Source organism: Atractosteus spatula (assembly GCF_055471065.1).
Source record: "Atractosteus spatula isolate fAtrSpa1 chromosome 10 unlocalized genomic scaffold, fAtrSpa1.hap1 SUPER_10_unloc_1, whole genome shotgun sequence".
Lineage (NCBI taxonomy): Eukaryota > Metazoa > Chordata > Actinopteri > Semionotiformes > Lepisosteidae > Atractosteus > Atractosteus spatula.
Window position 1 is genome coordinate 6023699 of NW_028296612.1, and position 27384 is coordinate 6051082.

The window sequence follows — 27384 nt, forward strand, 5'->3', positions numbered from 1 at the left end:
TCAGCCCCACCCCCATTAACCACACCCACCCACTCAACTCCACCACACCCCTAACCCCACCTACCTGACCAACCCCACCCTCCCAGCCCCTTAACCACACCCACCCACCAACCACCCCACCCAATCACCATACGCCCTCAGCCCCGCCCCCCCCTCAGCCCCGCCCCCCAGTGAAAGAAGACCACAGACGCCGTCTCTACAGAACAAGTCTCTTTATTTACAGGGGTCCCCCCGCCCCACACACACACACACACACACACACACACACGGGGCACGGCGCTGCAACACGGGCCTGACCCCCGACCCGACCTGCCCCCCCCCCCGCACGTGCACCCCGCCCTCTCCTCCCGAGGGGAATAGAAAAACACGCAGAGGACAGCGCAGGACAGGAAAGGAGAGCCGCGAGTGTAAAAAAACAAGGACATGGACAAGAAGACGGACTGTGAAGGGGGTCAGAAACATGCTGCCGGACTATTTACACCGATAAAACCTCTGTCTTTAAACTGTACATCTCCTATAAACACCAGCCCCGCCTGCCCCGGTCTGTACACTATCCACACCGCCGCGCCGCGCCCCCCGCTGGGGGAATAAATAAACCCGCCCGCCCGCCCCCGCCACAGGCAGCCAGCCCAGTCCAGGGACCAGAGGTCGGAGGTCAGGGGTCAGGAGGTCCCGGGATGGAGGGGGGGGGTGACTGAGACGCACCAAAACGACGACACCATTCCTCTCGCTGGGCAAGTCTGCTCTCCCGGCCTCAGTATCTCCTCCCTCTCCTCCTCCTCCACTCTCCCCCAGTGTCTGTGCCTCCTCTTCTGGCTCCGGGCCTCAGTATCTCCTCCCTCTCCTCCTCCTCCTCTCTCCCCCAGTGTCTGTGCCTCCTCCTCTGGCTCCGGGCCTCAGTATCTCCTCCCTCTCCTCCTCCTCCTCTCTCCCCCAGTGTCTGTGCCTCCTCCTCTGGCTCCGGGCCTCAGTATCTCCTCCTCCACTCTCCCCCAGTCTCTGTGCCTCCTCTTCTGTCTCCGGGCCTCAGTATCTCCTCCCTCTCCTCCTCCACTCTCCACCAGTGTCTGTGCCTCCTCCTGTCTCCGGGCCTCTGTGCCTCCTCTCTCTCCAGCTGCAGAGACGTGGCGCCTGTCCGTTCGAACGCCTCCTGTATGAACCAGCAGGTCTGCAGAGGGGCCCAGGAGAACAGGAGAAGAGGGAGGTGTGGGCGCAGAGGTACCCTCCCTCCCTCCCTCCTGCACCCTCAGAGTCCACGCAAGGCCCAGGGCTCGGTCCAGTCCGGTCCGCTCCACTCTGGAGCCCGAATCTCTCTCCCGCCTTTCCACCGGGGGGCGGAGACACTGCCCTCTGTGGGAGGAGTCACACAAGGGCCCCGCCCCCTATCCCATCATGCACGGGGAGAAGGACTGACACACGCAAACACCGCCCCCCGCCCCCCCCTCACTGGCGCCACCAGTCCCGGCGCCGAAGGTCCGACCGAACCAGCAGTCCACCCGTCTGTCTCTCCTCGTTGGGGGGGTGTGGGGACGGCTCTCCAGCCCCCCCCCGTCTCTAGCCGGATCACCCCGAGTCGGAGTCGCTGGTGTCGGAGGAGGAGGACGAGGAGGAGGAGGAGGAGGAGTCCGAGCTGGAGCTGCTGGCGCTGAGCCGGGACACGGCAGCGTGGGGCTGGACCGGGCCGGGCTTCTCCGCTGCGAGAGAGAGAGAGACGGGTCAGCGCGGCGCTCGGGCCCGACGGCAGGGGGCGCGCGGCCGCCGCCCGGTCACCCCCCAGCTCACCCTTGGTCTTGGGGGGCTTCTTGGCGGAGTTGAGCTGGCCGCTGACGTCCTGCAGCCTCTTCTCCAGCTCCCTCTTCTTCTCCAGCGCCAGCTCCTCGCGGGACTTCCCCGAGCCGGACTTCTTCACCACTGCGGGAGGGACAGGGCTTCAGAAATCACCACCACCACCACCCCCGTCTCCCAGTGTCTCCCAGTGTGTCCCAGTTTGCTCCCAGTGTGTCTCCCAGTGTGTCTGTGAGAACTTCCCCGAGCCGGACTTCTTCACCACTGCGAGAGGGACAGGGCTTCAGCACCCACCACCACCACCACCCCCGTCTCCCAGTGTCTCCCAGTGTGTCCCAGTTTGCTCCCAGTGTGTGTCCCAGTGTGTCTGTGAGAACTTCCCCGAGCCGGACTTCTTCACCACTGCGAGAGGGACAGGGGCTTCAGCACCCACCACCACCACCACCACCACCCCCGCCTCCCAGTGTCTCCCAGTGTGTCCCAGTGTGTCTGTGAGAACTTCCCTGAGCTGGACTTCTTCACCACTGCGGGAGGGACAGGGGCTTCAGCACCCACCACCACCCCCGTCTCCCAGTGTCTCCCAGTGTGTCTCCCCGTCTCCCAGTGTCTCCCAGTGTGTCTGTACGAACCCCCCATCTCCCAGTGTCTCTCAATGTGTCTGTACGAACTCCCCAGTCTCTCTCCCAGTGTGTCCAGTGATCCCCCCAGTCTCTCCCAGTGTGTCCAGCGGCCCCAGTCTCTCCCCCAGTGTGTCTGGATGAGTGTGTCTCTCCCCCAGTGTGTCCAGCGGCCCCAGTCTCCCAGTGTGTCCAGCGGCCCCAGTCTCTCCCCCAGTGTGTCCAGCGGCCCCAGTCTCTCTCTCAGTGTGTCTGGATGAGTGTGTCTCTCTCCCAGTGTGTCCAGTGACCCCAGTCTCCCAGTGTGTCCAGCGGCCCCAGTCTCTCTCCCAGTGTGTCTGGATGAGTGTGTCTCTCTCTCAGTGTGTCCAGTGACCCCCCCTGTCTCTCCCCCAGTGTGTCCAGCGGCCCCGGTCTCTCTCTCAGTGTGTCTGGATGAGTGTGTCTCTCCCCCAGTGTGTCCAGCGGCCCCGGTCTCTCTCCCAGTGTGTCTGGATGAGTGTGTCTCTCCCCCAGTGTGTCCCGCGGCCCCGGTCTCCCAGTGTGTCCAGCGGCCCCGGTCTCTCTCTCAGTGTGTCTGGATGAGTGTGTCTCTCCCCCAGTGTGTCCAGCGGCCCCAGTCTCCCAGTGTGTCCCGCGGCCCCAGTCTCTCTCTCAGTGTGTCTGGATGAGTGTGTCTCTCCCCCAGTCTCCCAGCGACCCCAGCGGCCCCGGTCTCTCTCTCAGTGTGTCTGGATGAGTGTGTCTCTCCCCCAGTCTCCCAGCGACCCCAGCGGCCCCGGTCTCTCGCTCACCGCAGGGCCGGCGGGGCTTCCTGCGCAGGCAGCTCATGACGTAGCGCTCCAGCTCGCGCAGCGTGGAGGGCTTGAGCGTCTCGAAGTCGATCTCGATCTCCTCGGGGTTGGAGTCGCGCAGCGCCGGCTCGCGCGCCTGGATGATGTGCACCACGCGGCCCAGCTTCTCGCCCGGCAGCTTGTTGATGTCCAGGCTGAGCTGGCGCTTCTCGTCGTAGCTCATGGGCCGGCCGCCCTCCTCCTCCTCCTCCGAGTCGTAGTGCGGCGGGGCGGGCGGGGCCAGGGGCGGGGCGGGCGGGGCCGCGGGCTTCTTCGAGGACCTGGGGGCGCGGGCAGAGAGAGAGGGGGGTCACTGGGGCGCGGGCAGAGAGAGAGAGAGAGAGGGGGGTCACTGGGGCGCGCAGAGGGAGAGAGAGAGAGGGGGGGGTCACTGGGGCGCGCAGAGAGAGAGAGAGAGAGAGGGGTCACTGGGGCGCGCAGAGGGAGAGAGAGAGAGAGAGAGAGGGGGGTCACTGTGGCGCGCAGAGGGAGAGAGAGAGAGAGAGGGGTCACTGGGGCGCGCAGAGGGAGAGAGAGAGAGAGAGAGAGGGGGGTCACTGTGGCGCGCAGAGGGAGAGAGAGAGAGAGGGGTCACTGGGGCGCGCAGAGGGAGAGAGAGAGAGAGAGAGAGGGGTCACTGGGGCGCGCAGAGGGAGAGAGAGAGAGAGAGGGGGGTCACTGTGGCGCGCAGAGGGAGAGAGAGAGAGAGAGAGAGGGGTCACTGGGGCGCGCAGAGGGAGAGAGAGAGAGAGAGAGGGGGGTCACTGTGGCGCGCAGAGGGAGAGAGAGAGAGAGAGGGGTCACTGGGGCGCGCAGAGGGAGAGAGAGAGAGAGAGAGAGGGGTCACTGGGGCGCGCAGAGGGAGAGAGAGAGAGAGAGAGGGGGGGGTCACTGGGGCGCGCAGAGGGAGAGAGAGAGAGAGAGAGAGGGGGGTCACTGTGGCGCGCAGAGGGAGAGAGAGAGAGAGAGGGGTCACTGGGGCGCGCAGAGGGAGAGAGAGAGAGCAGGGAGGGGGGGGGGTCACTGGGGCGCGGGCAGAGACAGAGGGGTCACTGGGGCGCAGGCAGAGAGGGGGGTCACTGAGGTGCCACACTGAGACACAGGCAGTCTGAGAGCCCAGAGAGACAGACGGGCGGTCTGAGAGCCCAGAGAGACAGACGGGCGGTCTGAGAGCCCAGAGAGAGGGAGACGGGCGGTCTGAGAGCCCAGAGAGACAGACAGGCAGTCTGAGAGCCCAGAGAGAGGGAGACGGGCGGTCTGAGAGCCCAGAGAGACAGACAGGCAGTCTGAGAGCCCAGAGAGAGGGAGACGGGCGGTCTGAGAGCTCAGAGAGAGACAGACAGGCAGTCTGAGAGCCCAGAGAGACAGACGGGCGGTCTGAGAGCCCAGAGAGAGGGAGACGGGCGGTCTGAGAGCCCAGAGAGACAGACGGGCGGTCTGAGAGCCCAGAGAGAGGGAGACGGGCGGTCTGAGAGCCCAGAGAGACAGACGGGTAGTCTGAGAGCCCAGAGAGAGGGAGACGGGCGGTCTGAGAGCCCAGAGAGAGACAGACGGGTGGTCTGAGAGCCCAGAGAGATACAGACAGGCAGTCTGAGAGCCCAGAGAGAGACAGACAGGCAGTCTGAGAGCCCAGAGAGACAGACAGGCAGTCTGAGAGCCCAGAGAGAGGGAGACGGGCGGTCTGAGAGCTCAGAGAGAGACAGACAGGCAGTCTGAGAGCTCAGAGAGAGACAGACGGGCGATCTGAGAGCCCAGAGAGAGGGAGACGGGCGGTCTGAGAGCCCAGAGAGACAGACAGGACTCACTTGCTGCTCTTACTGCTCTTCTACAGACAGGACTCACTTGCTGCTCTTACTGCTCTTCTTGCCCGCGCTGCTCTTCTTGCCCTGCGTGGAGGAGGGCGCCGCCCTGCTGGCCTTGGAGGTCTTGGGGGTCTTGGGGGGCCTGTCCCCGTCGTCGTCACCCCCCCGGCCCCCGCGGTGCTTCTCCGGCTTCTTCCTCTTCCTCTTCTCCTTCCTCTCCCTCTTCTTCTTGGGCTTGGAGATCGGACCCTGGGACAGAGCGGCGAGCTGCTCGTGCACCGCCCTCAGCTGAGAGAGAGAGAGGGGTTAATACACTGAGAGAGAGAGAGAGAGAGAGAGAGGGGGGGTTAATACACACTGAGAGAGAGGGGGGTTAATACACTGAGAGAGAGAGGGGGGGGGTTAATACACACTGAGAGAGAGGGGGGTTAATACACTGAGAGAGAGAGAGAGAGGGGGGGGTTAATACACTGAGAGAGAGGGGTTAATACACATGGGGGGGGGGTTAATACACACTGAGAGAGAGAGACGGGTTAATACACAGAGAGAGAGAGAGAGGGGGGGTTAATACACACTGAGAGAGAGGGGGGTTAATTCACACTGAGAGAGAGAGACAGAGTGGTTAATTCACACAGAGAGAGAGGGGGGCTAATACACTGAGAGAGAGAGGGGTTAATACACACGGAGAGAGAGAGGGGTTAATACACACGGAGAGAGAGAGAGGGGGGTTAATACACGGAGAGAGAGAGAGGGGGGTTAATACACGGAGAGAGAGAGACAGAGTGGTTAATTCACACAGAGAGAGAGGGGGGTTAATACACTGAGAGAGAGAGGGGTTAATACACACACACTGAGAGAGAGAGACAAAGGGGTTAATACACACTGAGAGGATTTAATACACAGAGAGAGAGAGGGGTGTTAATACACACAGAGAGAGGGGGGTGTTAATACACACAGAGAGAGAGAGGGGTGTTAATTCACACAGAGAGAGAGAGGGGTGTTAATACACACTGAGAGAGAGAGGGGTGTTAATTCACAGAGAGAGAGAGGGGTGTTAATTCACAGAGAGAGAGAGGGGGGTGTTAATACACACAGAGAGAGAGGGGTGTTAATTCACAGAGAGAGAGAGGGGTTAATACACACACACTGAGAGAGAGGGGGGGTTAATACACACTGAGAGAGAGAGGGGGGTTAATTCACACAGAGAGAGAGGGGTGTTAATTCACACAGAGAGAGAGGGGTGTTAATTCACAGAGAGAGAGGGGTTAATACACACACACTGAGAGAGAGGGGGGGTTAATACACACTGAGAGAGAGGGGGGTTAATTCACACAGAGAGAGAGGGGTGTTAATACACACTGAGAGAGAGAGGGGTGTTAATACACACTGAGAGAGAGAGGGGTGTTAATTCACAGAGAGAGAGACGGGTGTTAATTCACACAGAGAGAGAGGGGTGTTAATTCACAGAGAGAGAGAGGGGTGTTAATTCACACAGAGAGAGAGGGGTGTTAATTCACACAGAGAGAGAGGGGGGTGTTAATACACACTGAGAGAGAGAGGGGTGTTAATTCACAGAGAGAGAGAGGGGTTAATACACACACACTGAGAGAGAGGGGAGGTTAATACACACTGAGAGAGAGAGAGGGGGGTTAATTCACACAGAGAGAGAGGGGTGTTAATTCACACAGAGAGAGAGGGGTGTTAACCCTCTCTGCCCCGGCGGAGAAGCAGCACCTGCTCCTGCAGCTCGGCCAGCCTGTGCGCCCGCTCCTCCTCGCTGTCCGAGCTGGGGCTGCTCCCGCTCTCCGTCTCGCTGCTCGGCTCGCTCTCCGAGGACGAGGACGACCCGCCGGTCCCCGCGGGCACGCCCAGCGGCGTCGGGGGCAGCGCCTCCAGGGGCTCGTCCGGCATCTTGGCGAACCGGAACTCGAACACGTCCTGGGGGGGGCGAGGGGGGGGGGTTAATACAGCCGCTGAGAGAGGCCGCCGGACACAACCGGACAGCACCACGCTGCGGTCTGCCTGACTGGACAACCGGACTGCTGCTCTACACACACCTGCAGCAAAGTGCATTACAGACTCACACACCTGCAGCAAAGTCAATTACAGCCACACACATCTACAGTAAAGTCCAATACAGACCCACACACCTGCACTAAAGTCCATTACAGACTCACACACCTGCACTAAAGTCCATTACAGACTCACACATCTACAGCAGTCAATTACAGACTCACACACCTGCAGCAAAGTCAATTACAGACTCACACACCTGCAGCAGTCCATTGCTGCCACACACCTGCAGCAAAGTCAATTACAGCCACACACACCTGCAGCAAAGTGCATTACAGACTCACACACCTGCAGTAAAGTCAATTACAGCCACACACACCTGCAGCAGTCAATTACAGACTCACACACCCGCAGCAAAGTCAATTACAGCCACACACACCTACAGCAAAGTCAATTACAGCCACACACACCTACAGCAGTCAATTACAGCCACACACACCTGCAGCAAAGTCAATTACAGCCACACACACCTGCAGCAGTCCATTACAGCCACACACACCTGCAGCAAAGTCAATTACAGCCACACACACCTGCAGCAGTCCATTACAGCCACACACACCTGCAGCAAAGTCCATTACAGACCCACACACCTGGAGCAAAGTCAATTACAGCCACACACATCTACAGCAGTCAATTACAGCCACACACACCTGCAGCAAAGTGCATTACAGACTCACACCTGGAGCAAAGTCCATTACAGACCCACACACCTGCAGTAAAGTCCATTACAGCCACACACACCTACAGTAAAGTCCATTACAGACCCACACACCTGCAGTAAAGTCCATTACACACACATCTACAGCAAAGTCCATTACAGACACACACACCTGCAGCAAAGTCAATTACAGACCCACACACCTAAAGTCCATTACAAACGCACACCTACAGCAAAGTCAATTATCCACACACACCTACAGCAAAGTCAATTACAGCCACACACACACACCTGAAGTCCATTACAAATGCACACCTACAGGAAAGTCAATTATCCACACACTTACCTACAGTAAAGTCCATTACAGACACACACACCGACAGAAAAGTCCATTACAGATGCCCACACCTGCAGTAAAGTGCATTACAGACGCACACACCTACAGCATAGTCCATTAGACGCACACACCTACAGCAGTCAATTACAGCCACACACACCTAAAGTCCATTACAAACGCACACCTACAGCAAAGTCAATTATCCACACACACCTACAGCAAAGTCAATTACAGCCACACACACACACACCTGAAGTCCATTACAAATGCACACCTACAGGAAAGTCAATTATCCACACACTCACCTACAGTAAAGTCCATTACAGACACACACACCTACAGGGAAGTCCATTACAGCCACACACACCTACAGCAAAGTCCATTACAGATGCCCACACCTGCAGTAAAGTGCATTACAGACGCACACACCTACAGCATAGTCCATTAGACTCACACACCTACAGCAGTCAATTACAGCCACACACACCTAAAGTCCATTACAAACGCACACCTACAGCAAAGTCAATTATCCACACACTCACCTAAACCAAAGTCCATTATAACCACACACACCTACAGCAGTCAATTACAGCCACACACACCTGAAGTCCATTACAAACGCACACCTACAGCAAAGTCAATTATCCGCACACTCACCTACAGGGAAGTCCATTACAGACACACACACACCTACAGCAAAAGTCTTCAACACAATCTGCCCTTCATATCCCCCCCGACCACCACCTCCTGTGGGAGCGACCCACGTCGTACCCCTGCCAGCCCCTCCCATGCCCCCCCGTCTCTGCACACACCTGCAGTTTCCTCGCCATGGCGACAACGTCGTGGTCGGGGGGGTTGTACTTGTAGCAGTTGGAGAACATGAGCCTGACGTCGGCCGCAAACTGCTGAGAGTCCCGGTACTCCCGGCTGTCCATCTTCCTCTGGGGGACACAGGGGACAATCGGTCAGTGCGGGACACTGCGACTGTGTCAGTGTGTGACAGTGCGACTGTGTCAGTGCGGGACAGTGTGTGTGACAGTGCGACTGTGTCAGTGTGTGTGTCAGTGGGGGCTCTCCTGTGCGTCAGTGTGTGACAGTATGTGTGACTGTGTCAGTGTGCGACAGTGTGTGTGACAGTGGGACTCTCCTGTGCGTCAGTGTGCGACAGAGTATTTCTGTGTGTGTCAGTGTGCGACAGTATGTGTGACAGTCAGTATGTGTAACTGTGTCAGTGTGCGACAGGATGTGTGTCAGTGTGCGACTGAGCAGACTCTCTGGTCAGTGTGTGTGTGTGTCAGTGTGTGCGTCACCTTGATGGTGCTGAGGTCCATGGGGTGCTTGATGATGTCGTGGTGTCAGTGTGTGTGTGAGTGTGTGTGTGTGTGCGTCACCTTGATGGTGCTCAGGTCCATGGGGTGCTTGATGATGTCGTGGTAGTCGTGCAGGCTGAGCGCCGAGGCGTGTGTGTGTGTGTGTGTGTGTGTGTGTGTCAGTGCGTCACCTTGATGGTGCTCAGGTCCATGGGGTGCTTGATGATGTCGTGGTAGTCGTGCAGGCTGAGCGCCGAGGCGAGTGTGTGTGTGTGTGTGTGTCAGTGCGTCACCTTGATGGTGCTCAGGTCCATGGGGTGCTTGATGATGTCGTGGTAGTCGTGCAGGCTGAGCGCCGAGGCGTGTGTGTGTGTGTGTCTCAGTGTGTGTGTGTGTGTGTGTGTGTGTCAGTGCGTCACCTTGATGGTGCTCAGGTCCATGGGGTGCTTGATGATGTCGTGGTAGTCGTGCAGGCTGAGCGCCGAGGTGTGTGTGTGTGTGTCAGTGTGTGTGTGTGTGTGTGTGCGTCACCTTGATGGTGCTCAGGTCCATGGGGTGCTTGATGATGTCGTGGTAGTCGTGCAGGCTGAGCGCCGAGGCGAGTGTGTGTGTGTGTGTGTCAGTGCGTCACCTTGATGGTGCTCAGGTCCATGGGGTGCTTGATGATGTCGTGGTAGTCGTGCAGGCTGAGCGCCGAGGCGAGTGTGTGTGTGTGTGTGTGTGTGTGTCAGTGCGTCACCTTGATGGTGCTCAGGTCCATGGGGTGCTTGATGATGTCGTGGTAGTCGTGCAGGCTGAGCGCCGAGGTGTGTGTGTGTGTGTCAGTGTGTGTGTGTGTGTGTGTGCGTCACCTTGATGGTGCTCAGGTCCATGGGGTGCTTGATGATGTCGTGGTAGTCGTGCAGGCTGAGCGCCGAGGCGAGTGTGTGTGTGTGTGTGTCAGTGCGTCACCTTGATGGTGCTCAGGTCCATGGGGTGCTTGATGATGTCGTGGTAGTCGTGCAGGCTGAGCGCCGAGGCGAGTGTGTGTGTGTGTGTGCGTCACCTTGATGGTGCTCAGGTCCATGGGGTGCTTGATGATGTCGTGGTAGTCGTGCAGGCTGAGCGCCGAGGTGTGTGTGTGTGTGTGTGTCACCTTGATGGTGCTCAGGTCCATGGGGTGCTTGATGATGTCGTGGTGTCAGTGTGTGTGTGTGTGTGTGTGTGTGTGCGTCACCTTGATGGTGCTCAGGTCCATGGGGTGCTTGATGATGTCGTGGTAGTCGTGCAGGCTGAGCGCCGAGGCGAGTGTGTGTGTCAGTGCGTCACCTTGATGGTGCTCAGGTCCATGGGGTGCTTGATGATGTCGTGGTAGTCGTGCAGGCTGAGCGCCGAGGCGAGTGTGTGTGTGTGTGCGTCACCTTGATGGTGCTCAGGTCCATGGGGTGCTTGATGATGTCGTGGTAGTCGTGCAGGCTGAGCGCCGAGGCGAGTGTGTGTGTGTGTGTGTGTGTCACCTTGATGGTGCTCAGGTCCATGGGGTGCTTGATGATGTCGTGGTAGTCGTGCAGGCTGAGCGCCGAGGCAAGTGTGTGTGTGTGTGCGTCACCTTGATGGTGCTGGGGTGCTTGATGATGTCGTGGTAGTCGTGCAGGCTGAGCGCCGAGGCAAGTGTGTGTGTGTGTGTGTGCGTCACCTTGATGGTGCTCAGGTCCATGGGGTGCTTGATGATGTCGTGGTAGTCGTGCAGGCTGAGCGCCGAGGCGTGTGTGTGTGTGTGTCTCAGTGTGTGTGTGTGTGTGTGTGTGTGTGCGTCACCTTGATGGTGCTCAGGTCCATGGGGTGCTTGATGATGTCGTGGTAGTCGTGCAGGCTGAGCGCCGAGGCGAGTGTGTGTGTGTGTGTGTGTCAGTGTGTCACCTTGATGGTGCTCAGGTCCATGGGGTGCTTGATGATGTCGTGGTAGTCGTGCAGGCTGAGCGCCGAGGCGAGTGTGTGTGTGTGTGTGTGCGTCACCTTGATGGTGCTCAGGTCCATGGGGTGCTTGATGATGTCGTGGTAGTCGTGCAGGCTGAGCGCCGAGGCGTGTGTGTGTGTGTGTGTGTGTGTGTCAGTGCGTCACCTTGATGGTGCTCAGGTCCATGGGGTGCTTGATGATGTCGTGGTAGTCGTGCAGGCTGAGCGCCGAGGCGAGTGTGTGTGTGTGCGTCACCTTGATGGTGCTCAGGTCCATGGGGTGCTTGATGATGTCGTGGTAGTCGTGCAGGCTGAGCGCCGAGGCGAGTGTGTGTGTGTGTGTGCGTCACCTTGATGGTGCTCAGGTCCATGGGGTGCTTGATGATGTCGTGGTAGTCGTGCAGGCTGAGCGCCGAGGTGTGTGTGTGTGTGTGTGTGTCACCTTGATGGTGCTCAGGTCCATGGGGTGCTTGATGATGTCGTGGTGTCAGTGTGTGTGTGTGTGTGTGTGTGTGTGCGTCACCTTGATGGTGCTCAGGTCCATGGGGTGCTTGATGATGTCGTGGTAGTCGTGCAGGCTGAGCGCCGAGGCAAGTGTGTGTGTGTGTGTGTGTGTGTGTGTGTGCGTCACCTTGATGGTGCTCAGGTCCATGGGGTGCTTGATGATGTCGTGGTAGTCGTGCAGGCTGAGCGCCGAGGCGAGTGTGTGTGTGTGTCAGTGTGTCACCTTGATGGTGCTCAGGTCCATGGGGTGCTTGATGATGTCGTGGTAGTCGTGCAGGCTGAGCGCCGAGGCGAGTGTGTGTGTGTGTGTGCGTCACCTTGATGGTGCTCAGGTCCATGGGGTGCTTGATGATGTCGTGGTAGTCGTGCAGGCTGAGCGCCGAGGCGTGTGTGTGTGTGTGTGTGTGTGTGTGTGTGTCAGTGCGTCACCTTGATGGTGCTCAGGTCCATGGGGTGCTTGATGATGTCGTGGTAGTCGTGCAGGCTGAGCGCCGAGGCGAGTGTGTGTGTGTGTGTGCGTCACCTTGATGGTGCTCAGGTCCATGGGGTGCTTGATGATGTCGTGGTAGTCGTGCAGGCTGAGCGCCGAGGCGAGTGTGTGTGTGTGTGTGCGTCACCTTGATGGTGCTCAGGTCCATGGGGTGCTTGATGATGTCGTGGTAGTCGTGCAGGCTGAGCGCCGAGTGTGTGTGTGTGTGTGTGTGTGTGTCACCTTGATGGTGCTCAGGTCCATGGGGTGCTTGATGATGTCGTGGTGTCAGTGTGTGTGTGTGTGTGTGTGTGTGTGCGTCACCTTGATGGTGCTCAGGTCCATGGGGTGCTTGATGATGTCGTGGTAGTCGTGCAGGCTGAGCGCCGAGGCGAGTGTGTGTGTCAGTGCGTCACCTTGATGGTGCTCAGGTCCATGGGGTGCTTGATGATGTCGTGGTAGTCGTGCAGGCTGAGCGCCGAGGCGAGTGTGTGTGTGTGTGTGTCAGTGCGTCACCTTGATGGTGCTCAGGTCCATGGGGTGCTTGATGATGTCGTGGTAGTCGTGCAGGCTGAGCGCCGAGGCGAGTGTGTGTGTGTGTGTGTGTGTGTGCGCGTCACCTTGATGGTGCTCAGGTCCATGGGGTGCTTGATGATGTCGTGGTAGTCGTGCAGGCTGAGCGCCGAGGTGTGTGTGTGTGTGTGTCACCTTGATGGTGCTCAGGTCCATGGGGTGCTTGATGATGTCGTGGTGTCAGTGTGTGTGTGTGTGTGTGTGTGTGCGTCACCTTGATGGTGCTCAGGTCCATGGGGTGCTTGATGATGTCGTGGTAGTCGTGCAGGCTGAGCGCCGAGGCGAGTGTGTGTGTCAGTGCGTCACCTTGATGGTGCTCAGGTCCATGGGGTGCTTGATGATGTCGTGGTAGTCGTGCAGGCTGAGCGCCGAGGCGAGTGTGTGTGTGTGTGTGTCACCTTGATGGTGCTCAGGTCCATGGGGTGCTTGATGATGTCGTGGTGTCAGTGTGTGTGTGTGTGTGTGTGTGTGTGCGTCACCTTGATGGTGCTCAGGTCCATGGGGTGCTTGATGATGTCGTGGTAGTCGTGCAGGCTGAGCGCCGAGGCGAGTGTGTGTGTGTGTGTGTGCGTCACCTTGATGGTGCTCAGGTCCATGGGGTGCTTGATGATGTCGTGGTAGTCGTGCAGGCTGAGCGCCGAGGCGAGTGTGTGTGTGTGTGTGTGTGTGCGTCACCTTGATGGTGCTCAGGTCCATGGGGTGCTTGATGATGTCGTGGTAGTCGTGCAGGCTGAGCGCCGAGGCGAGTGTGTGTGTGTGTGTGTGTGTGTGTGTCACCTTGATGGTGCTCAGGTCCATGGGGTGCTTGATGATGTCGTGGTAGTCGTGCAGGCTGAGCGCCGAGGCGAGTGTGTGTGTGTGTGCGTCACCTTGATGGTGCTCAGGTCCATGGGGTGCTTGATGATGTCGTGGTAGTCGTGCAGGCTGAGCGCCGAGGCAAGTGTGTGTGTGTGTGCGTCACCTTGATGGTGCTCAGGTCCATGGGGTGCTTGATGATGTCGTGGTAGTCGTGCAGGCTGAGCGCCGAGGCAAGTGTGTGTGTGTGTGTGTGTGTGTGCGTCACCTTGATGGTGCTCAGGTCCATGGGGTGCTTGATGATGTCGTGGTAGTCGTGCAGGCTGAGCGCCGAGGCGAGTGTGTGTGTGTGTGCGTCACCTTGATGGTGCTCAGGTCCATGGGGTGCTTGATGATGTCGTGGTAGTCGTGCAGGCTGAGCGCCGAGGCAAGTGTGTGTGTGTGTGTGTGTGCGTCACCTTGATGGTGCTCAGGTCCATGGGGTGCTTGATGATGTCGTGGTAGTCGTGCAGGCTGAGCGCCGAGGCGAGTGTGTGTGTGTGCGTCACCTTGATGGTGCTCAGGTCCATGGGGTGCTTGATGATGTCGTGGTAGTCGTGCAGGCTGAGCGCCGAGGCGTCCACGGGCTTGTAGAAGGGCCAGGCGTAGGCGGCGTGCTTCTTGGACAGCAGCTCCTTGAGCAGGCCGCTGCAGCAGCGCAGCTGGGCGCTGAGCCGGCCGCGCCGCGAGGGCTGGTGCTGCTGCGGCGAGTCCGGCAGGTCCTTCCGCGGCGGCTTGATGGGCCGGCCGCTCTCGCGCCGCCGGGCCGGCACCTTGGCCGGCCCCCCGCCGGGCCCCGAGGGGCAGGGCGGCAGGGGCGTGGCCGGCGGGGAGTCCCCCCCGCTCGCGCCCGCGCCGGCCAGCGGCATGGCCACGGTGGTGGGCGTGGTGGTGTCCGCCTTGCGCTTCACGCCCTTCTTCTGCGGAGGGAGAGGGACCGGTCAGGGCTCGCACCCGGGCACCGGGGCACCGGGACACCGGGACACCAGGACACCGGGGCACCGGGACACCGGGACACCCGGGCACCGGGGCACCGGGACACCGGGACACCCGGGCACCAGGGCACCGGGGCACTAGGACACCCGGGCACCAGGGCACCGGGGCACTAGGACACCCGGGCACCGGGGCACCGGGACACCGGGACACCCGGGCACCAGGGCACCGGGGCACTAGGACACCCGGGCACCAGGGCACCGGGGCACTAGGACACCGGGGCACCGGGGCACCGGGGCACTAGGACACCCGGGCACCAGGGCACCGGGGCACTAGGACACCCGGGCACCGGGGCACTAGGACACCCGGGCACCAGGGCACCGGGGCACTAGGACACCAGGGCACCGGGGCACTAGGACACCAGGGCACCGGGGCACCGGGACACCGGGACATCCGGGCACCAGGGCACTAGGACACCCGGGCACCAGGGCACCGGGGCACTAGGACACCCGGGCACCGGGGCACCGGGACACCGGGGCACCGGGGCACTAGGACACCCGGGCACCGGGGCACCGGGACACCCGGACACCGGGGCACCGGGGCACCAGGACACCCGGGCACCAGGGCACCGGGGCACTAGGACACCCGGACACCGGGCACCGGGACACTAGGACACCCGGGCACCGGGGCACCGGGACACCCGGACACCCGGGCACCGGGGCACCGGGGCACCGGGGCACCAGGACGGCACCATTCCACCACCTCCTAGCCCACGACACCCCCACCCTCCTGCCCCAGTCCTGTCACACCCCCCTCCCTCCCTCCTGCCCCGGGCCGGTCCTGTCACACACCCACCCTCCTGCCCCGGTCCTGTCACACACCCTCCCTCCCTCCTGCCCCGGGCCGGTCCTGTCCCTCCCTCCCTCCCTCCTGCCCCGGGCCGGTCCTGCCACACCCACCCTCCTGTCCCAGTCCTGTCACACCCCCCTCCTCCCTCCTGCCCCGGGCCGGGCCGGTCCTGTCCCTCCCTCCCTCCCTCCTGCCCCGGGCCGGTCCTGTCACACACCCACCCTCCTGCCCCGGTCCTGTCACACCCCCCTCCTCCCTCCTGCCCCGGGCCGGGCCGGTCCTGTCCCTCCCTCCCTCCCTCCTGCCCCGGGCCGGTCCTGTCACACACCCACCCTCCTGCCCCGGTCCTGTCACACCCCCCTCCTCCCTCCTGCCCCGGGCCGGGCCGGGCCGGTCCTGTCCCTCCCTCCCTCCTGCCCCGGGCCGGTCCTGTCACACACCCACCCTCCTGCCCCGGTCCTGTCACACCCCCCTCCTCCCTCCTGCCCCGGGCCGGGCCGGTCCTGTCCCTCCCTCCCTCCTGCCCCGGGCCGGTCCTGTCACACACCCACCCTCCTGCCCCGGTCCTGTCACACCCCCCTCCTCCCTCCTGCCCCGGGCCGGGCCGGGCCGGTCCTGTCCCTCCCTCCCTCCTGCCCCGGGCCGGTCCTGTCACACACCCACCCTCCTGCCCCGGTCCTGTCACACCCCCCTCCTCCCTCCTGCCCCGGGCCGGGCCGGTCCTGTCCCTCCCTCCCTCCCTCCTGCCCCGGGCCGGTCCTGTCACACACCCACCCTCCTGCCCCGGGCCGGGCCGGTCCTGTCCCTCCCTCCCTCCCTCCTGCCCCGGGCCGGTCCTGTCACACACCCACCCTCCTGCCCCGGTCCTGTCACACCCCCCTCCTCCCTCCTGCCCCACCCACCCAGCCTCGTCGCTCCGACAACCCGATCAGGCGGAGCAGCGGTCCCACCAACACCACCCGGCCATTCGAGACCCCCCCCCAACTCTCCCGAGTGCCGTGCACCCCCAACTCTCCTCTGTACTGCCTGGCCGATTCCCCCCCCCCCCAAAAAAAAACTCAGAACCCCCCCAGTTCCAGACCCCCTTCCTAAGCGGCGGTCCGTTACCTTGGCGGTGGGCTGCGTGGGCGGCAGTCCCATCAGGCCCGGCGCGTGCGGGGGCCCCAGGCTCTTGGCGATGAGGGTCTGCGGGGGGCAGGAGAGGCCGGAGTCGGGGGTGTCGGGGGTCAGGGGCGAGTACAGGGAGTGGGACACCGAGGAGACAGCGGGGACCTGGTGAGCTGTGGTCACTCCCCCCGGCACTGGGGTACAGAGAGAGAGGGGGGGGTAAGTACTGACACACTGCTGCAGATACCCCCTGAGACTGGGGTACAGAGAGAGAGGGGGGGGTAAGTACTGAAACACTGCTGCAGATACCCCCTGAGACTGGGGTACAGAGAGAGAGGGGGAGGTAAGTACTGACACACTGCTGCAGATACCCCCTGAGACTGGGGTACAGAGAGAGAGGGGGGGTATTACTGACACACTGCTGCAGATACCCCCTGAGATTGGGGCACAGAGAGAGAGAGGGGGGGTATTACTGACACACTGCTGCAGATACCCCTTGAGATTGGGGTACAGAGAGAGAGAGGAGGGGTATTACTGACACACTGCTGCAGATACCCCCCGAGACTGGGGCACAGAGAGAGAGAGGAGGGGTATTACTGACACACTGCTGCAGATACCCCCTGAGACTGGGGCACAGAGAGAGAGGGGGGGTATTACTGACACACTGCTGCAGATACCCCCCGAGACTGGGGCACAGAGAGAGAGAGGAGGGGTATTACTGACACACTGCTGCAGATACCCCCTGAGACTGGGGTACAGAGAGAGAGAGGAGGGGTATTACTGACACACTGCTGCAGATACCCCCTGAGACTGGGGTACAGAGAGAGAGAGGAGGGGTATTACTGACACACTGCTGCAGATACCCCCTGAGACTGGGGTACAGAGAGAGAGGGGGGGTATTACTGACACACTGCTGCAGATACCCCTTGACATTGGGGTACAGAGAGAGAGAGGAGGGGTATTACTGACACACTGCTGCAGATACCCCCTGAGACTGGGGTACAGAGAGAGAGAGGAGGGGTATTACTGACACACTGCTGCAGATACCCCCTGAGACTGGGGTACAGAGAGAGAGAGGAGGGGTATTACTGACACACTGCTGCAGATACCCCCCAAGACTGGGGTACAGAGAGAGAGAGGAGGGATATTAATGACACACTGCTGCAGATACCCCCTGAGACTGGGGTACAGAGAGAGAGGGGGGGGTTATTACTGACACACTGCTGCAGATACCCCCTGAGACTGGGGCACAGAGAGGGGGGGGGTTAGTACTGACACACTGCTGCACAACAGACATCTGCCCCACAGAATACCCCCCTGAATCATCTGCCCCACTGGCCAGCAATCTGCCCCAAGAAAGACCCCCTGTGCCATCTGCCCTACAGAGCAATCAGTCCCAAAGAAGACCCTCTTAATCATCTGCCCCACAGAAACCCCCCCTGAGCCATCTGCCCCTCTGCTGTCCCAGCTCACCAGAAGGCTTGCGCCCCTTGCCCGTCTTGCCCGGTTTGCCCCTGGGGGCTGGAGGGGGCAGCTCTATCTCCTCCTGGGGCATCTGGGCAATTTTCTGGAGGAAGACCTTCTCCAGGGACTGAGCCATCAGCACGATGTCATCTGTGGGCTGAGAGGAAGAGCATTATTACTACCGATAACCCAGAGTAACACCACTCTACTGAGTCAATACTACGACACCCCAGAGTAACGCCACTATACTGAGTCAATACTACCGATACCCCAGAGTAACGCCACTCTACTGAGTCAATACCACTGATACCCCAGAGTAAAGCCACTATACTGAATCAATACTACCGATACCCCAGAGTAACGCCACTATACTGAATCAATACTACCGATACCCCAGAGTAACGCCACTCTACCGAGTCAGTACCACCGATACCCCAGAGTAACGCCACTCTACTGAGTCAATACCACTGATACCCCAGAGTAGACACCATACCGAGTCGATACTACCGATACCCCAGAGTAACACCACTCTACTGAGTCGATACTAATACCCCAGAGTAACGCCACTCTACTGAGTCAATACTACTGATACCCCAGAGTAATGTCACTATACTTAGTCAATACTACCAATATCCCAGAGTAACGAAACTATACTGAATTAATACTACTGATACCCAAGAGTAATGTCACTAAACTGATTCAATACTACCAATGAGTAACAAAACTATACTGAGTCAATACTACCGATACCCCAGGGTAACGCCACTCTACTGAGTCAATACTGACACCCCAGAGTAATGTCACTATACTTAATCAATACTACCAATAACCCAGAGTAACGAAACTATACTGAGTCAATACTACTGATACCCAAGAGTAATGTCACTAGACTGAGTCAATACTACCGATATGAGTAACGAAACTATACTGAGTCAATACTACCAATACCCCAGGGTAACGCCACTCTACTGAGTCAATACTACTGATACCCCAGAGTAATGTCACTATACTGAGTCGATACTACTGATACTCCAGAATAATGTCACTATACTAAGCCAATACTACTGATACCCCAAAGTAATATCACTATGCTGAGTAAATACTTCCGATAACCCAGAGTAACTAAACTATACTGAGTAAATACTTCCGATAACCCAGAGTAATGTCACTATACTGAGTCAATACTACCGATAACCCAGAGTAACGAAACTATACTGAGTCAATACTACTGATATCCCTGAGTAACGATAATCTGACGAGAGTCAGAGAGTCAGGGTGTCGGGATAGTGTCAGTACTTACCTTGTTGTAGATGTAGCAGTTGGTAAACATGGTGTTGAAGTCCTGCATACACTCACTGGCGCTGCGATAGTAGTTGTTCTCCAGCCTCTTCTTGATAGTGCCCATGTCCATCGGCTGCTTGATGATCTTGTGGTAGTCCTACAAGACACAGGTACTGTACTGTCAGTGTGTGTCCTGAGAGAGAAACACAGGTACTGTACTGTCAGTGTGTGTCCTGAGACACTGAGACACAGGTACTGTACTGTCAGTGTGTGTCCTGAGAGAGAAACACAGGTACTGTACTGTCAGTGTGTGTCCTGAGACACTGAGACACAGGTACTGTACTGTCAGTGTGTGTGCTGAGAGAGAAACACAGGTACTGTACTGTCAGTGTGTGTCCTGAGACACTGAGACACAGGTACTGTACTGTCAGTGTGTGTCCTGAGAGAGAAACACAGGTACTGTACTGTCAGTGTGTGTCCTGAGACACTGAGACACAGGTACTGTACTGTCAGTGTGTGTGCTGAGAGAGAAACACAGGTACTGTACTGTCAGTGTGTGTCCTGAGACACTGAGACACAGGTACTGTACTGTCAGTGTGTGTCCTGAGAGAGAAACACAGGTACTGTACTGTCAGTGTGTGTCCTGAGACACTGAGACACAGGTACTGTACTGTCAGTGTGTGTCCTGAGAGAGAAACACAGGTACTGTACTGTCAGTGTGTGTCCTGAGACACTGAGACACAGGTACTGTACTGTCAGTGTGTGTCCTGAGAGAGAAACACAGGTACTGTACTGTCAGTGTGTGTCCTGAGACACTGAGACACAGGTACTGTACTGTCAGTGTGTGTCCTGAGGGGTACAGGGAGGAACAGTGGGGTACAGATGTGGACAGAGGGTGATGGGGAGGACAGAGGGGTACAGAGGGGTACAGGGGGTGACAGAGGGGGTACAGGGGAGGACAGAGGAGGACAGGGGGGTACGGGGGCGCACTCACGGGCAGGTTGAGCTTGGCGGCGTCCACGGGCTCGTGGAAGGGCCAGGCGAAGTGGGGTACAGGGGGTGACAGAGGGGTACAGGGGAGGTACAGAGGGGTACAGGGGGGTACGGGGGGTGACAGAGGGGTACAGGGGGGCACACTCACGGGCAGGTTGAGCTTGGCGGCGTCCACGGGCTCGTGGAAGGGACAGGCGAAGTGGGGTACAGGGGAGGACAGAGGGGTACAGGAGAGGTACAGAGGGGTACAGGGGGGTACACTCACGGGCAGGTTGAGCTTGGCGGCGTCCACGGGCTCGTGGAAGGGCCAGGCGAAGTGGGGTACAGGGGGTGACAGAGGGGTACAGGGGAGGACAGAGGGGTACAGGGGTGTACGGGGGGGGTACAGGGGGGTGACAGAGGGGTACAGGGGGGCACACTCACGGGCAGGTTGAGCTTGGCGGCGTCCACAGGCTCGTGGAAGGGACAGGCGAAGTGGGGTACAGGGGAGGACAGAGGGGTACAGGAGAGGTACAGAGGGGTACACTCACGGGCAGGTTGAGCTTGGCGGCGTCCACGGGCTCGTGGAAGGGCCAGGCGAAGTGGTGGCGCCACAGCGCCTTCATCATGGCCTTCTGCAGGAACTGCAGCTGGTTGGTGACGCGGCCCGGCCTTCCGGGGTCCCGCACGGGGGGCTGCGGGGGCTGGGGGGCCGCGGGGGGCCCCGGCGGCGGCAGCGCGGCGCTCTCGAACCCCTCGAACAGCAGCGAGGGCTTGCGCACGCGCTTGCCCGGGCCGGACGCCCCCGGGTCTGGGCCGGAGACGCCGCCCTGCAGCACCAGCCTGGGGACACAGAGAGAGAGGGGGGGCGTTGGAACAGAGGGTCCCCAGAGCGCCCCGCTCGCATCTGGGGGACACACACAGAGAGGGGGGGCGTTGGAACATCACGGCACTGGAACAGGGGTCCCCAGAGCGCCCCGCTCGCATCTGGGGGACACACACAGAGAGGGGGGGCGTTGGAACATCACGGCACTGGAACAGGGGGTCCCCTGAGCGCCCCTCTGAGTTCTTCTTGTGTTCAGGCACCTGGAGGGCTGTGAGTGTGCTCAGGGACTGGACTGGGGGGACAGTGAACACGGCTCACACTGAGCTGAGCTCTTCTTGTGTTCAGGCACCTGGAGGAGGGCTGTGAGTGTGCTCAGGGACTGGACTGGGTAGACAGTGAACACGGCTCACACTGAGCTCTTCTTGTGTTCAGGCACCTGGAGGAGGGCTGTGAGTGTGCTCAGGGACTGGACTGGGTAGACGGTGAACACGGCTCACACTGAGCTCTTCTTGTGTTCAGGCACCTGGAGGAGGGCTGTGAGTGTACTCAGGGACTGGACTGGGTAGACAGTGAACACAGCTCACACTGAGCTCTTCTTGTGTTCAGGCACCTGGAGGAGGACTGTGAGTGTGCTCAGGGACTGGACTGGGGGAACACCTCATACTGAACTCTGACCTCTGACCTCTGACCCTTCAAGGAGTGAGGTCCCCCTCTGCAGGTTCCTGCCAGCCGGTGTATCAGACCCAGGGGGTCGGTGTACCCCTGTACCGAAGGGAGGTCCGGAGGTCAGCTCCCAGCGGCAGCGGTCTGGGCTCCGGAGGGCCGGTCAGTGTGTCTGCAGGACGGGCCCGGAGCGGGTCATCGGCCGGTCTGCTCGTAACGGGCCAGCAACGAGCTCGGGCTGGCCTGAACCCTGCGGGGACACTTACCGGCCTCTCCGGGACCCCACAACCGGACAGGGGGCTCCCCCAAACCAATACCGGACACCCCTGTACTAACTGGACTGGGGCTCTCCAGGACCGGACACCCCTGCAGGCCTGGACCGGAGCTCTCCCAAACCAATACCGGACACCCCTGTACTAACTGGACTGGGGCTCTCCGGGACCAGACACCCCTGTACTAACTGGACTGGGGCTCTCTCGGCCCAGTACTGGATACCCCTGTACTAACTGGACTGGGGCTCTCTTGGCCCAGTACTGGACACCCCTGTACTAACTGGACTGGGGCTCTCCAGGACCAGACACCCCTGTACTAACTGGACTGGGGCTCTCTCGGCCCAGTACTGGATACCCCTGTACTAACTGGACTGGGGCTCTCCAGGACCGGACACCCCTGTACTAACTGGACTGGGGCTCTCTTGGCCCAGTACTGGACACCCCTGTACTAACTGGACTGGGGCTCTCCAGGACCAGACACCCCTGTACTAACTGGACTGGGGCTCTCTCGGCCCAGTACTGGATACCCCTGTACTAACTGGACTGGGGCTCCCCAGGACCGGACACCCCTGCAGGCCTGGACCGGGGCTCTCCCAAACCAATACCGGACACCCCTGTACTAACTGGACTGGGGCTCTCTCGGCCCAGTACTGGATACCCCTGTACTAACTGGACTGGGGCTCTCCAGGACCGGACACCCCTGTACTAACTGGACTGGGGCTCTCTTGGCTCAGTACTGGACACCCCTGTACTAACTGGACTGGGGCTCTCCAGGACCGGACACCCCTGTACTAACTGGACTGGGGCTCTGTGGGACCCGACACCCCTGTACTCACTGGACGTGGGCTCTTGGGACCAGACACCCCTGTACTAGCTGGACTGGGGCTCTCTTGGTCCAGTACTGGACACCCCTGTACTAACTGGAATGGGGCTCTGGGGACCGGACACCCCTGTACTAGCTGGACTGGGGCTCTCTTGGCCCAGTACTGGACACCCCTGTACTAGCTGGACTGGGGCTCTGGGGACCAGTGTAGCCAGTCTTCATTCTGAGCAGTAGGGGTGGCTCGTGTGCACGCAGTCAGTGCGCAGTGTTTATATACAATGGGTGTGTACAGCGAGGACACACTGTCAACACAGCAAGCACGTGCAGGTTCCAGGACTCAAACGGTGCGTGTATCTACAGTGAGTGTTCACACAGCGCATGTTTATACAGTGCATGTTCACACAGTGTTTATACAGTGCGTGTATCTACAGTGAGTGTTCACACAGTGCGTGTATCTACAGTGCGTGTATCCACAGTGGGCACTATCCAGTGTTCACACAGTGCGTGTATCCACAGGGGGCACTATCCAGTGTTCACACAGTGCGTGTATCCACAGTGTTCACACAGTGCGTGTATCCACAGGGGGCACTATCCAGTGTTCACACAGGAAGGGGGGAGTTTCCTCTCAGACAAACCCTGACCGCTCGGCGCCCTGCAGTCCGAGCACCCCGCCCCCCCAGGAGGACGTCGGGACACCCCACACCAGCCCACCCAGCGCGAGAGGTCCCTGGTGACCGGGGGTGGGGGGTGGGGGGGGGGAGAGCAGCACAAACAGACACTGTAACGTTCAGGTTCACACACGGAGTCTTTATTGAGAAACACTTCAGTACAGCAGCCCAGCCCAGCCCAGGGACTGGATGGGAATCTCTCCCTCACGACGGAGGAGACTTCTCTCCAGATATTTACTCACACAGCACCCTGGACCTCTTACTGACTCCACACTAGCAGCCCTGGGAGTCTGTCTGCGGGTACCGACACAGAACCCCGTAAAATAGACTCAGAACACCGCGGGCCCTGGGAGAGGACGAAGAACCCGTCACAACTTCATCACCCTGCTCGGACTCCGGGGACACGCACAAGCCCCCCGAGAGGGGATCCACACTACAGACCCCCCCCCCCCCCCCGCCTCACACACACGTCAGACAGACAGGCGCTCCTGGGAGTCACAGAACACAGACAAGCCCTGGGACAGGAGCACTGCAAGACAAAACGGAGAGGAGAGGAGACTTCATCTGCAGGCGCTGCCCCCCCGAGACGCGGACACACGGCCCCCTGCTGCGCCGGTCTAGACCACGAGCCACAGCCTTGAGATAACGAGATTCATCTACAGGTGAGGGAGCCCCAGATCCTCGACACCCCAGAGCGGGACACATCCACACCTGCAGCACAGCCCACAGGAGACCCTCGAACCCCAACTCACCCCTCCACCCACACAGACACAACAACGACACTGACCCTCAGCCTGGCCAGACACACTACTGTCAGCTCACCACAGTCACACAACAACGACACAGACCCTCAGCCTGGCCAGACACACTACTGTCAGCACACCACAGTCACACAACAATGACACTGACCCTCAGCTTGGCCGGACACACTACTGTCAGCACACCACAGTCACACAACAATGACACTGACCCTCAGCCTGGCCAGACACACTACTGTCAGCTCACCACAGTCACACAACAACGACACAGACCCTCAGCCTGGCCAGACACTACTGTCAGCACACCACAGTCACACAACAATGACACTGACCCTCAGCTTGGCCGGACACACTACTGTCAGCACACCACAGTCACACAACAATGACACTGACCCTCAGCTTGGCCGGACACACTACTGTCAGCTCACCACAGTCACACAACAATGACACTGACCCTCAGCTTGGCCAGACACACTACTGTCAGCTCACCACAGTCACACAACAACGACACTGACCCTCAGCCTGGCCAGACACACTACTGTCAGCTCACCACAGTCACACAACAACGACACAGACCCTCAGCCTGGCCGGACACACTACTGTCAGCACACAACAGTCACACAACAATGACACTGACCCTCAGCCTGGCCAGACACACTACTGTCAGCTCACCACAGTCACACAACAACGACACTGACCCTCAGCTTGGCCAGACACACTACTGTCGGCACACCACAGTCACACAACAGCAAACTCACAGTGCCACCCCATCCTGTCCACAGTCACACAACGGCAAACTCACAGTGCCACCCCATCCTGTCCACAGTCACACAACGGCAAACTCACAGTGCCACCCCAACCTGTCCACAGTCACACAACGGCAAACTCACAGTGCCACCCCATCCTGTCCACAGTCACACAACGGCAAACTCACAGTGCCACCCCATCCTGTCCACAGTCACACAACGGCAAACTCACAGTGCCACCCCATCCTGTCCCTGTCCAGCCCACAATCACACAACAACAAACTCACATCGCCACCCCATCCTGTCCCTGTCCAGCCTACAGTCACACAACAACAAAATCACAGTGCCACCCCATCCTGTCCCTGTCCTGACCCGGATGACACAGTAACCCCAGAACACACAGTACTGCCCCCAGACCTGCCACCGTGTGGACACCAGTCACACAACTCACTGGGAAATGACCCACAGCCTGGGTCAGCAGAGGTCAGCCCCGAGGTGCCCCCTCTGGAAACTGCCCAGCCCGCCTCTCCAGCTTCCCCGACCCACAACACCCGCGCTGGAAACACGGCATCCACAGCACGACCCTGTCACGCCGCCCTGGCCCACGGAGGCCCCGCACGGCCTGCTCCGGTCACGACAGCCCCGTGTTGACACGCCCGAGGCGACCCTCCTCCTCCCACCTCCTCCCCCGGCACTCGCCCGCCAGGCCGCTCAGGAAACGCCGAGGCTGCGGCCTGCGGCCTAGCGCTCGACCAGCAGAGCCCGACTGCGCCATCAACACGCACAGCGACCAAGCCCCCCCCCCCCTTCCTCTCCCGACCACCACCACCACCCCACGGACACACTCCCCCGCCGCGGCCTCCCGCCGCGGGACACGCCAGGGGTGGCATCCCCACCCGCTCGCGCCCCGGGCCCACGGGCGTGACGTCACCCCCCCCCCCACGCCCCGAGCGCGGGGACACGCGAGGAGGAGGAGGAGGAGGTCGCTTCAAATAAATTAAAACGCAAAGCACCATCAACACCGACGACGACCAGACCCCCGACCGGACCCGGCGGCCCAGCACACCGGAACACGCCCGCCCCGCCGCCTGCCGTTGCCATGGCCACCCGGACCCACAACCCCCCCCGCCGCCAGGGGGAAACAGACACGCGCGCAGCGCCGCCACGAGACACCCGGAACCACAACAACCGGCACAGCACAGTGGGGCTCCTGCTGCTGCTGCTGCACCCCGAAACACCCCGGGCCCTCGGCCTCCTCCTGCTGCTGCTGCACCCCGAAACACCCCGGGCCCTCGGCCTCCTCCTGCTGCTGCTGCACCCCGAAACACCCCGGGCCCTAGGCCTCCTCCTGCTGCTGCTGCACCCCGAAACACCCCGGGCCCTCGGCCTCCTCCTGCTGCTGCTGCACCCCGAAACACCCCGGGCCCTCGGCCTCCTCCTGCTGCTCCTGCACCCCGAAACACCCCGGAGCCTCCTCCTCCTGCTGCTCCTTCCCCCGAACTCCCTCACACACAGGGGGTCCCCGCCCCCCCCCAGTCCTGTCAGCCAGCGGCTCCGTGACAGCGGCGACACCAGTCAACACCAGTCACACCAGCGCCCCCCCACCAGTAACACCGCCGGGACCCCAACTCCCGGGGACAGGGCGCCGCGGGCCCCCCCAGACCCCGCGCGAACCGGACCCCCGGACCCGACCCGACCCCGCGGCGGCTCGGACCCCGATCGGTACCTGGTGTCGGGGGGCGGGTTGGCGGCCGCGTCCATGGGGATGGGTCCGGCTTGGGCGAGCGGCGGTTCCGATCCGCGCAGGGGCGCCTGTCTGCGAGCGAGCGAGCGAGCGAGGAGGAGTGTGGGCGCCTCTCTCTCTCTCTCTCGACTGAGGCTCGGTCTGCGGGGCTCCTCTCTCACTCTCTCCTCCCTCTCTCTCTCTCCCGATCCTCCTCTCTTCCTCCAGTTCACCGCTTCAGCGAAATGGCGCCGCTCCGCCTCCGCCCGGCTCTTTATAAACCCACCTACGGCGCCCATTGGCCGCGCTGCCCCCGCCCCTCGCCGCCGCATTCGCCGGGCGGGCCGTCACTCAAGCGGGCCCCGCCCGCCGCGGGGGCCAGCCCGCCCACCGAGGCTGCCCGGCACGCCATTGGCCGGCGCCGGCGGCCCCGCGGCGGGATCCGCCGGGGCGATTGGCCCGCCGCGCCGCCGCTCAAGCGCGGCCCCACCTGACTGGCTGCCCCCGACGTCCCTCCGCGAAAAAGCGCACGCCCCCCGCCGCTCCCCGCCCACCGCCGGCCAGAAACG

General features: G+C 60.6%; 1 protein-coding gene across 1 annotated transcript; it reads right to left on the minus strand.

The window, feature by feature from the left end:
• Positions 1–197: 197 nt before the first annotated feature.
• On the minus strand, positions 198–27280 carry brd2a (bromodomain containing 2a). Its single transcript, XM_088908029.1, has 12 exons — positions 26819–27280; positions 20888–21179; positions 19384–19521; positions 18093–18240; positions 16620–16813; positions 14240–14650; positions 8918–9046; positions 6772–6975; positions 5078–5325; positions 3197–3516; positions 1783–1911; positions 198–1694 (listed from the first exon to the last, which is right to left on the minus strand). Exons 1-12 carry the CDS (start codon positions 27145–27147, stop codon positions 1564–1566), a joined length of 2673 nt encoding a protein of 890 aa, XP_088764155.1. The 5' UTR covers positions 27148–27280; the 3' UTR covers positions 198–1563.
• Positions 27281–27384: the final 104 nt, after the last annotated feature.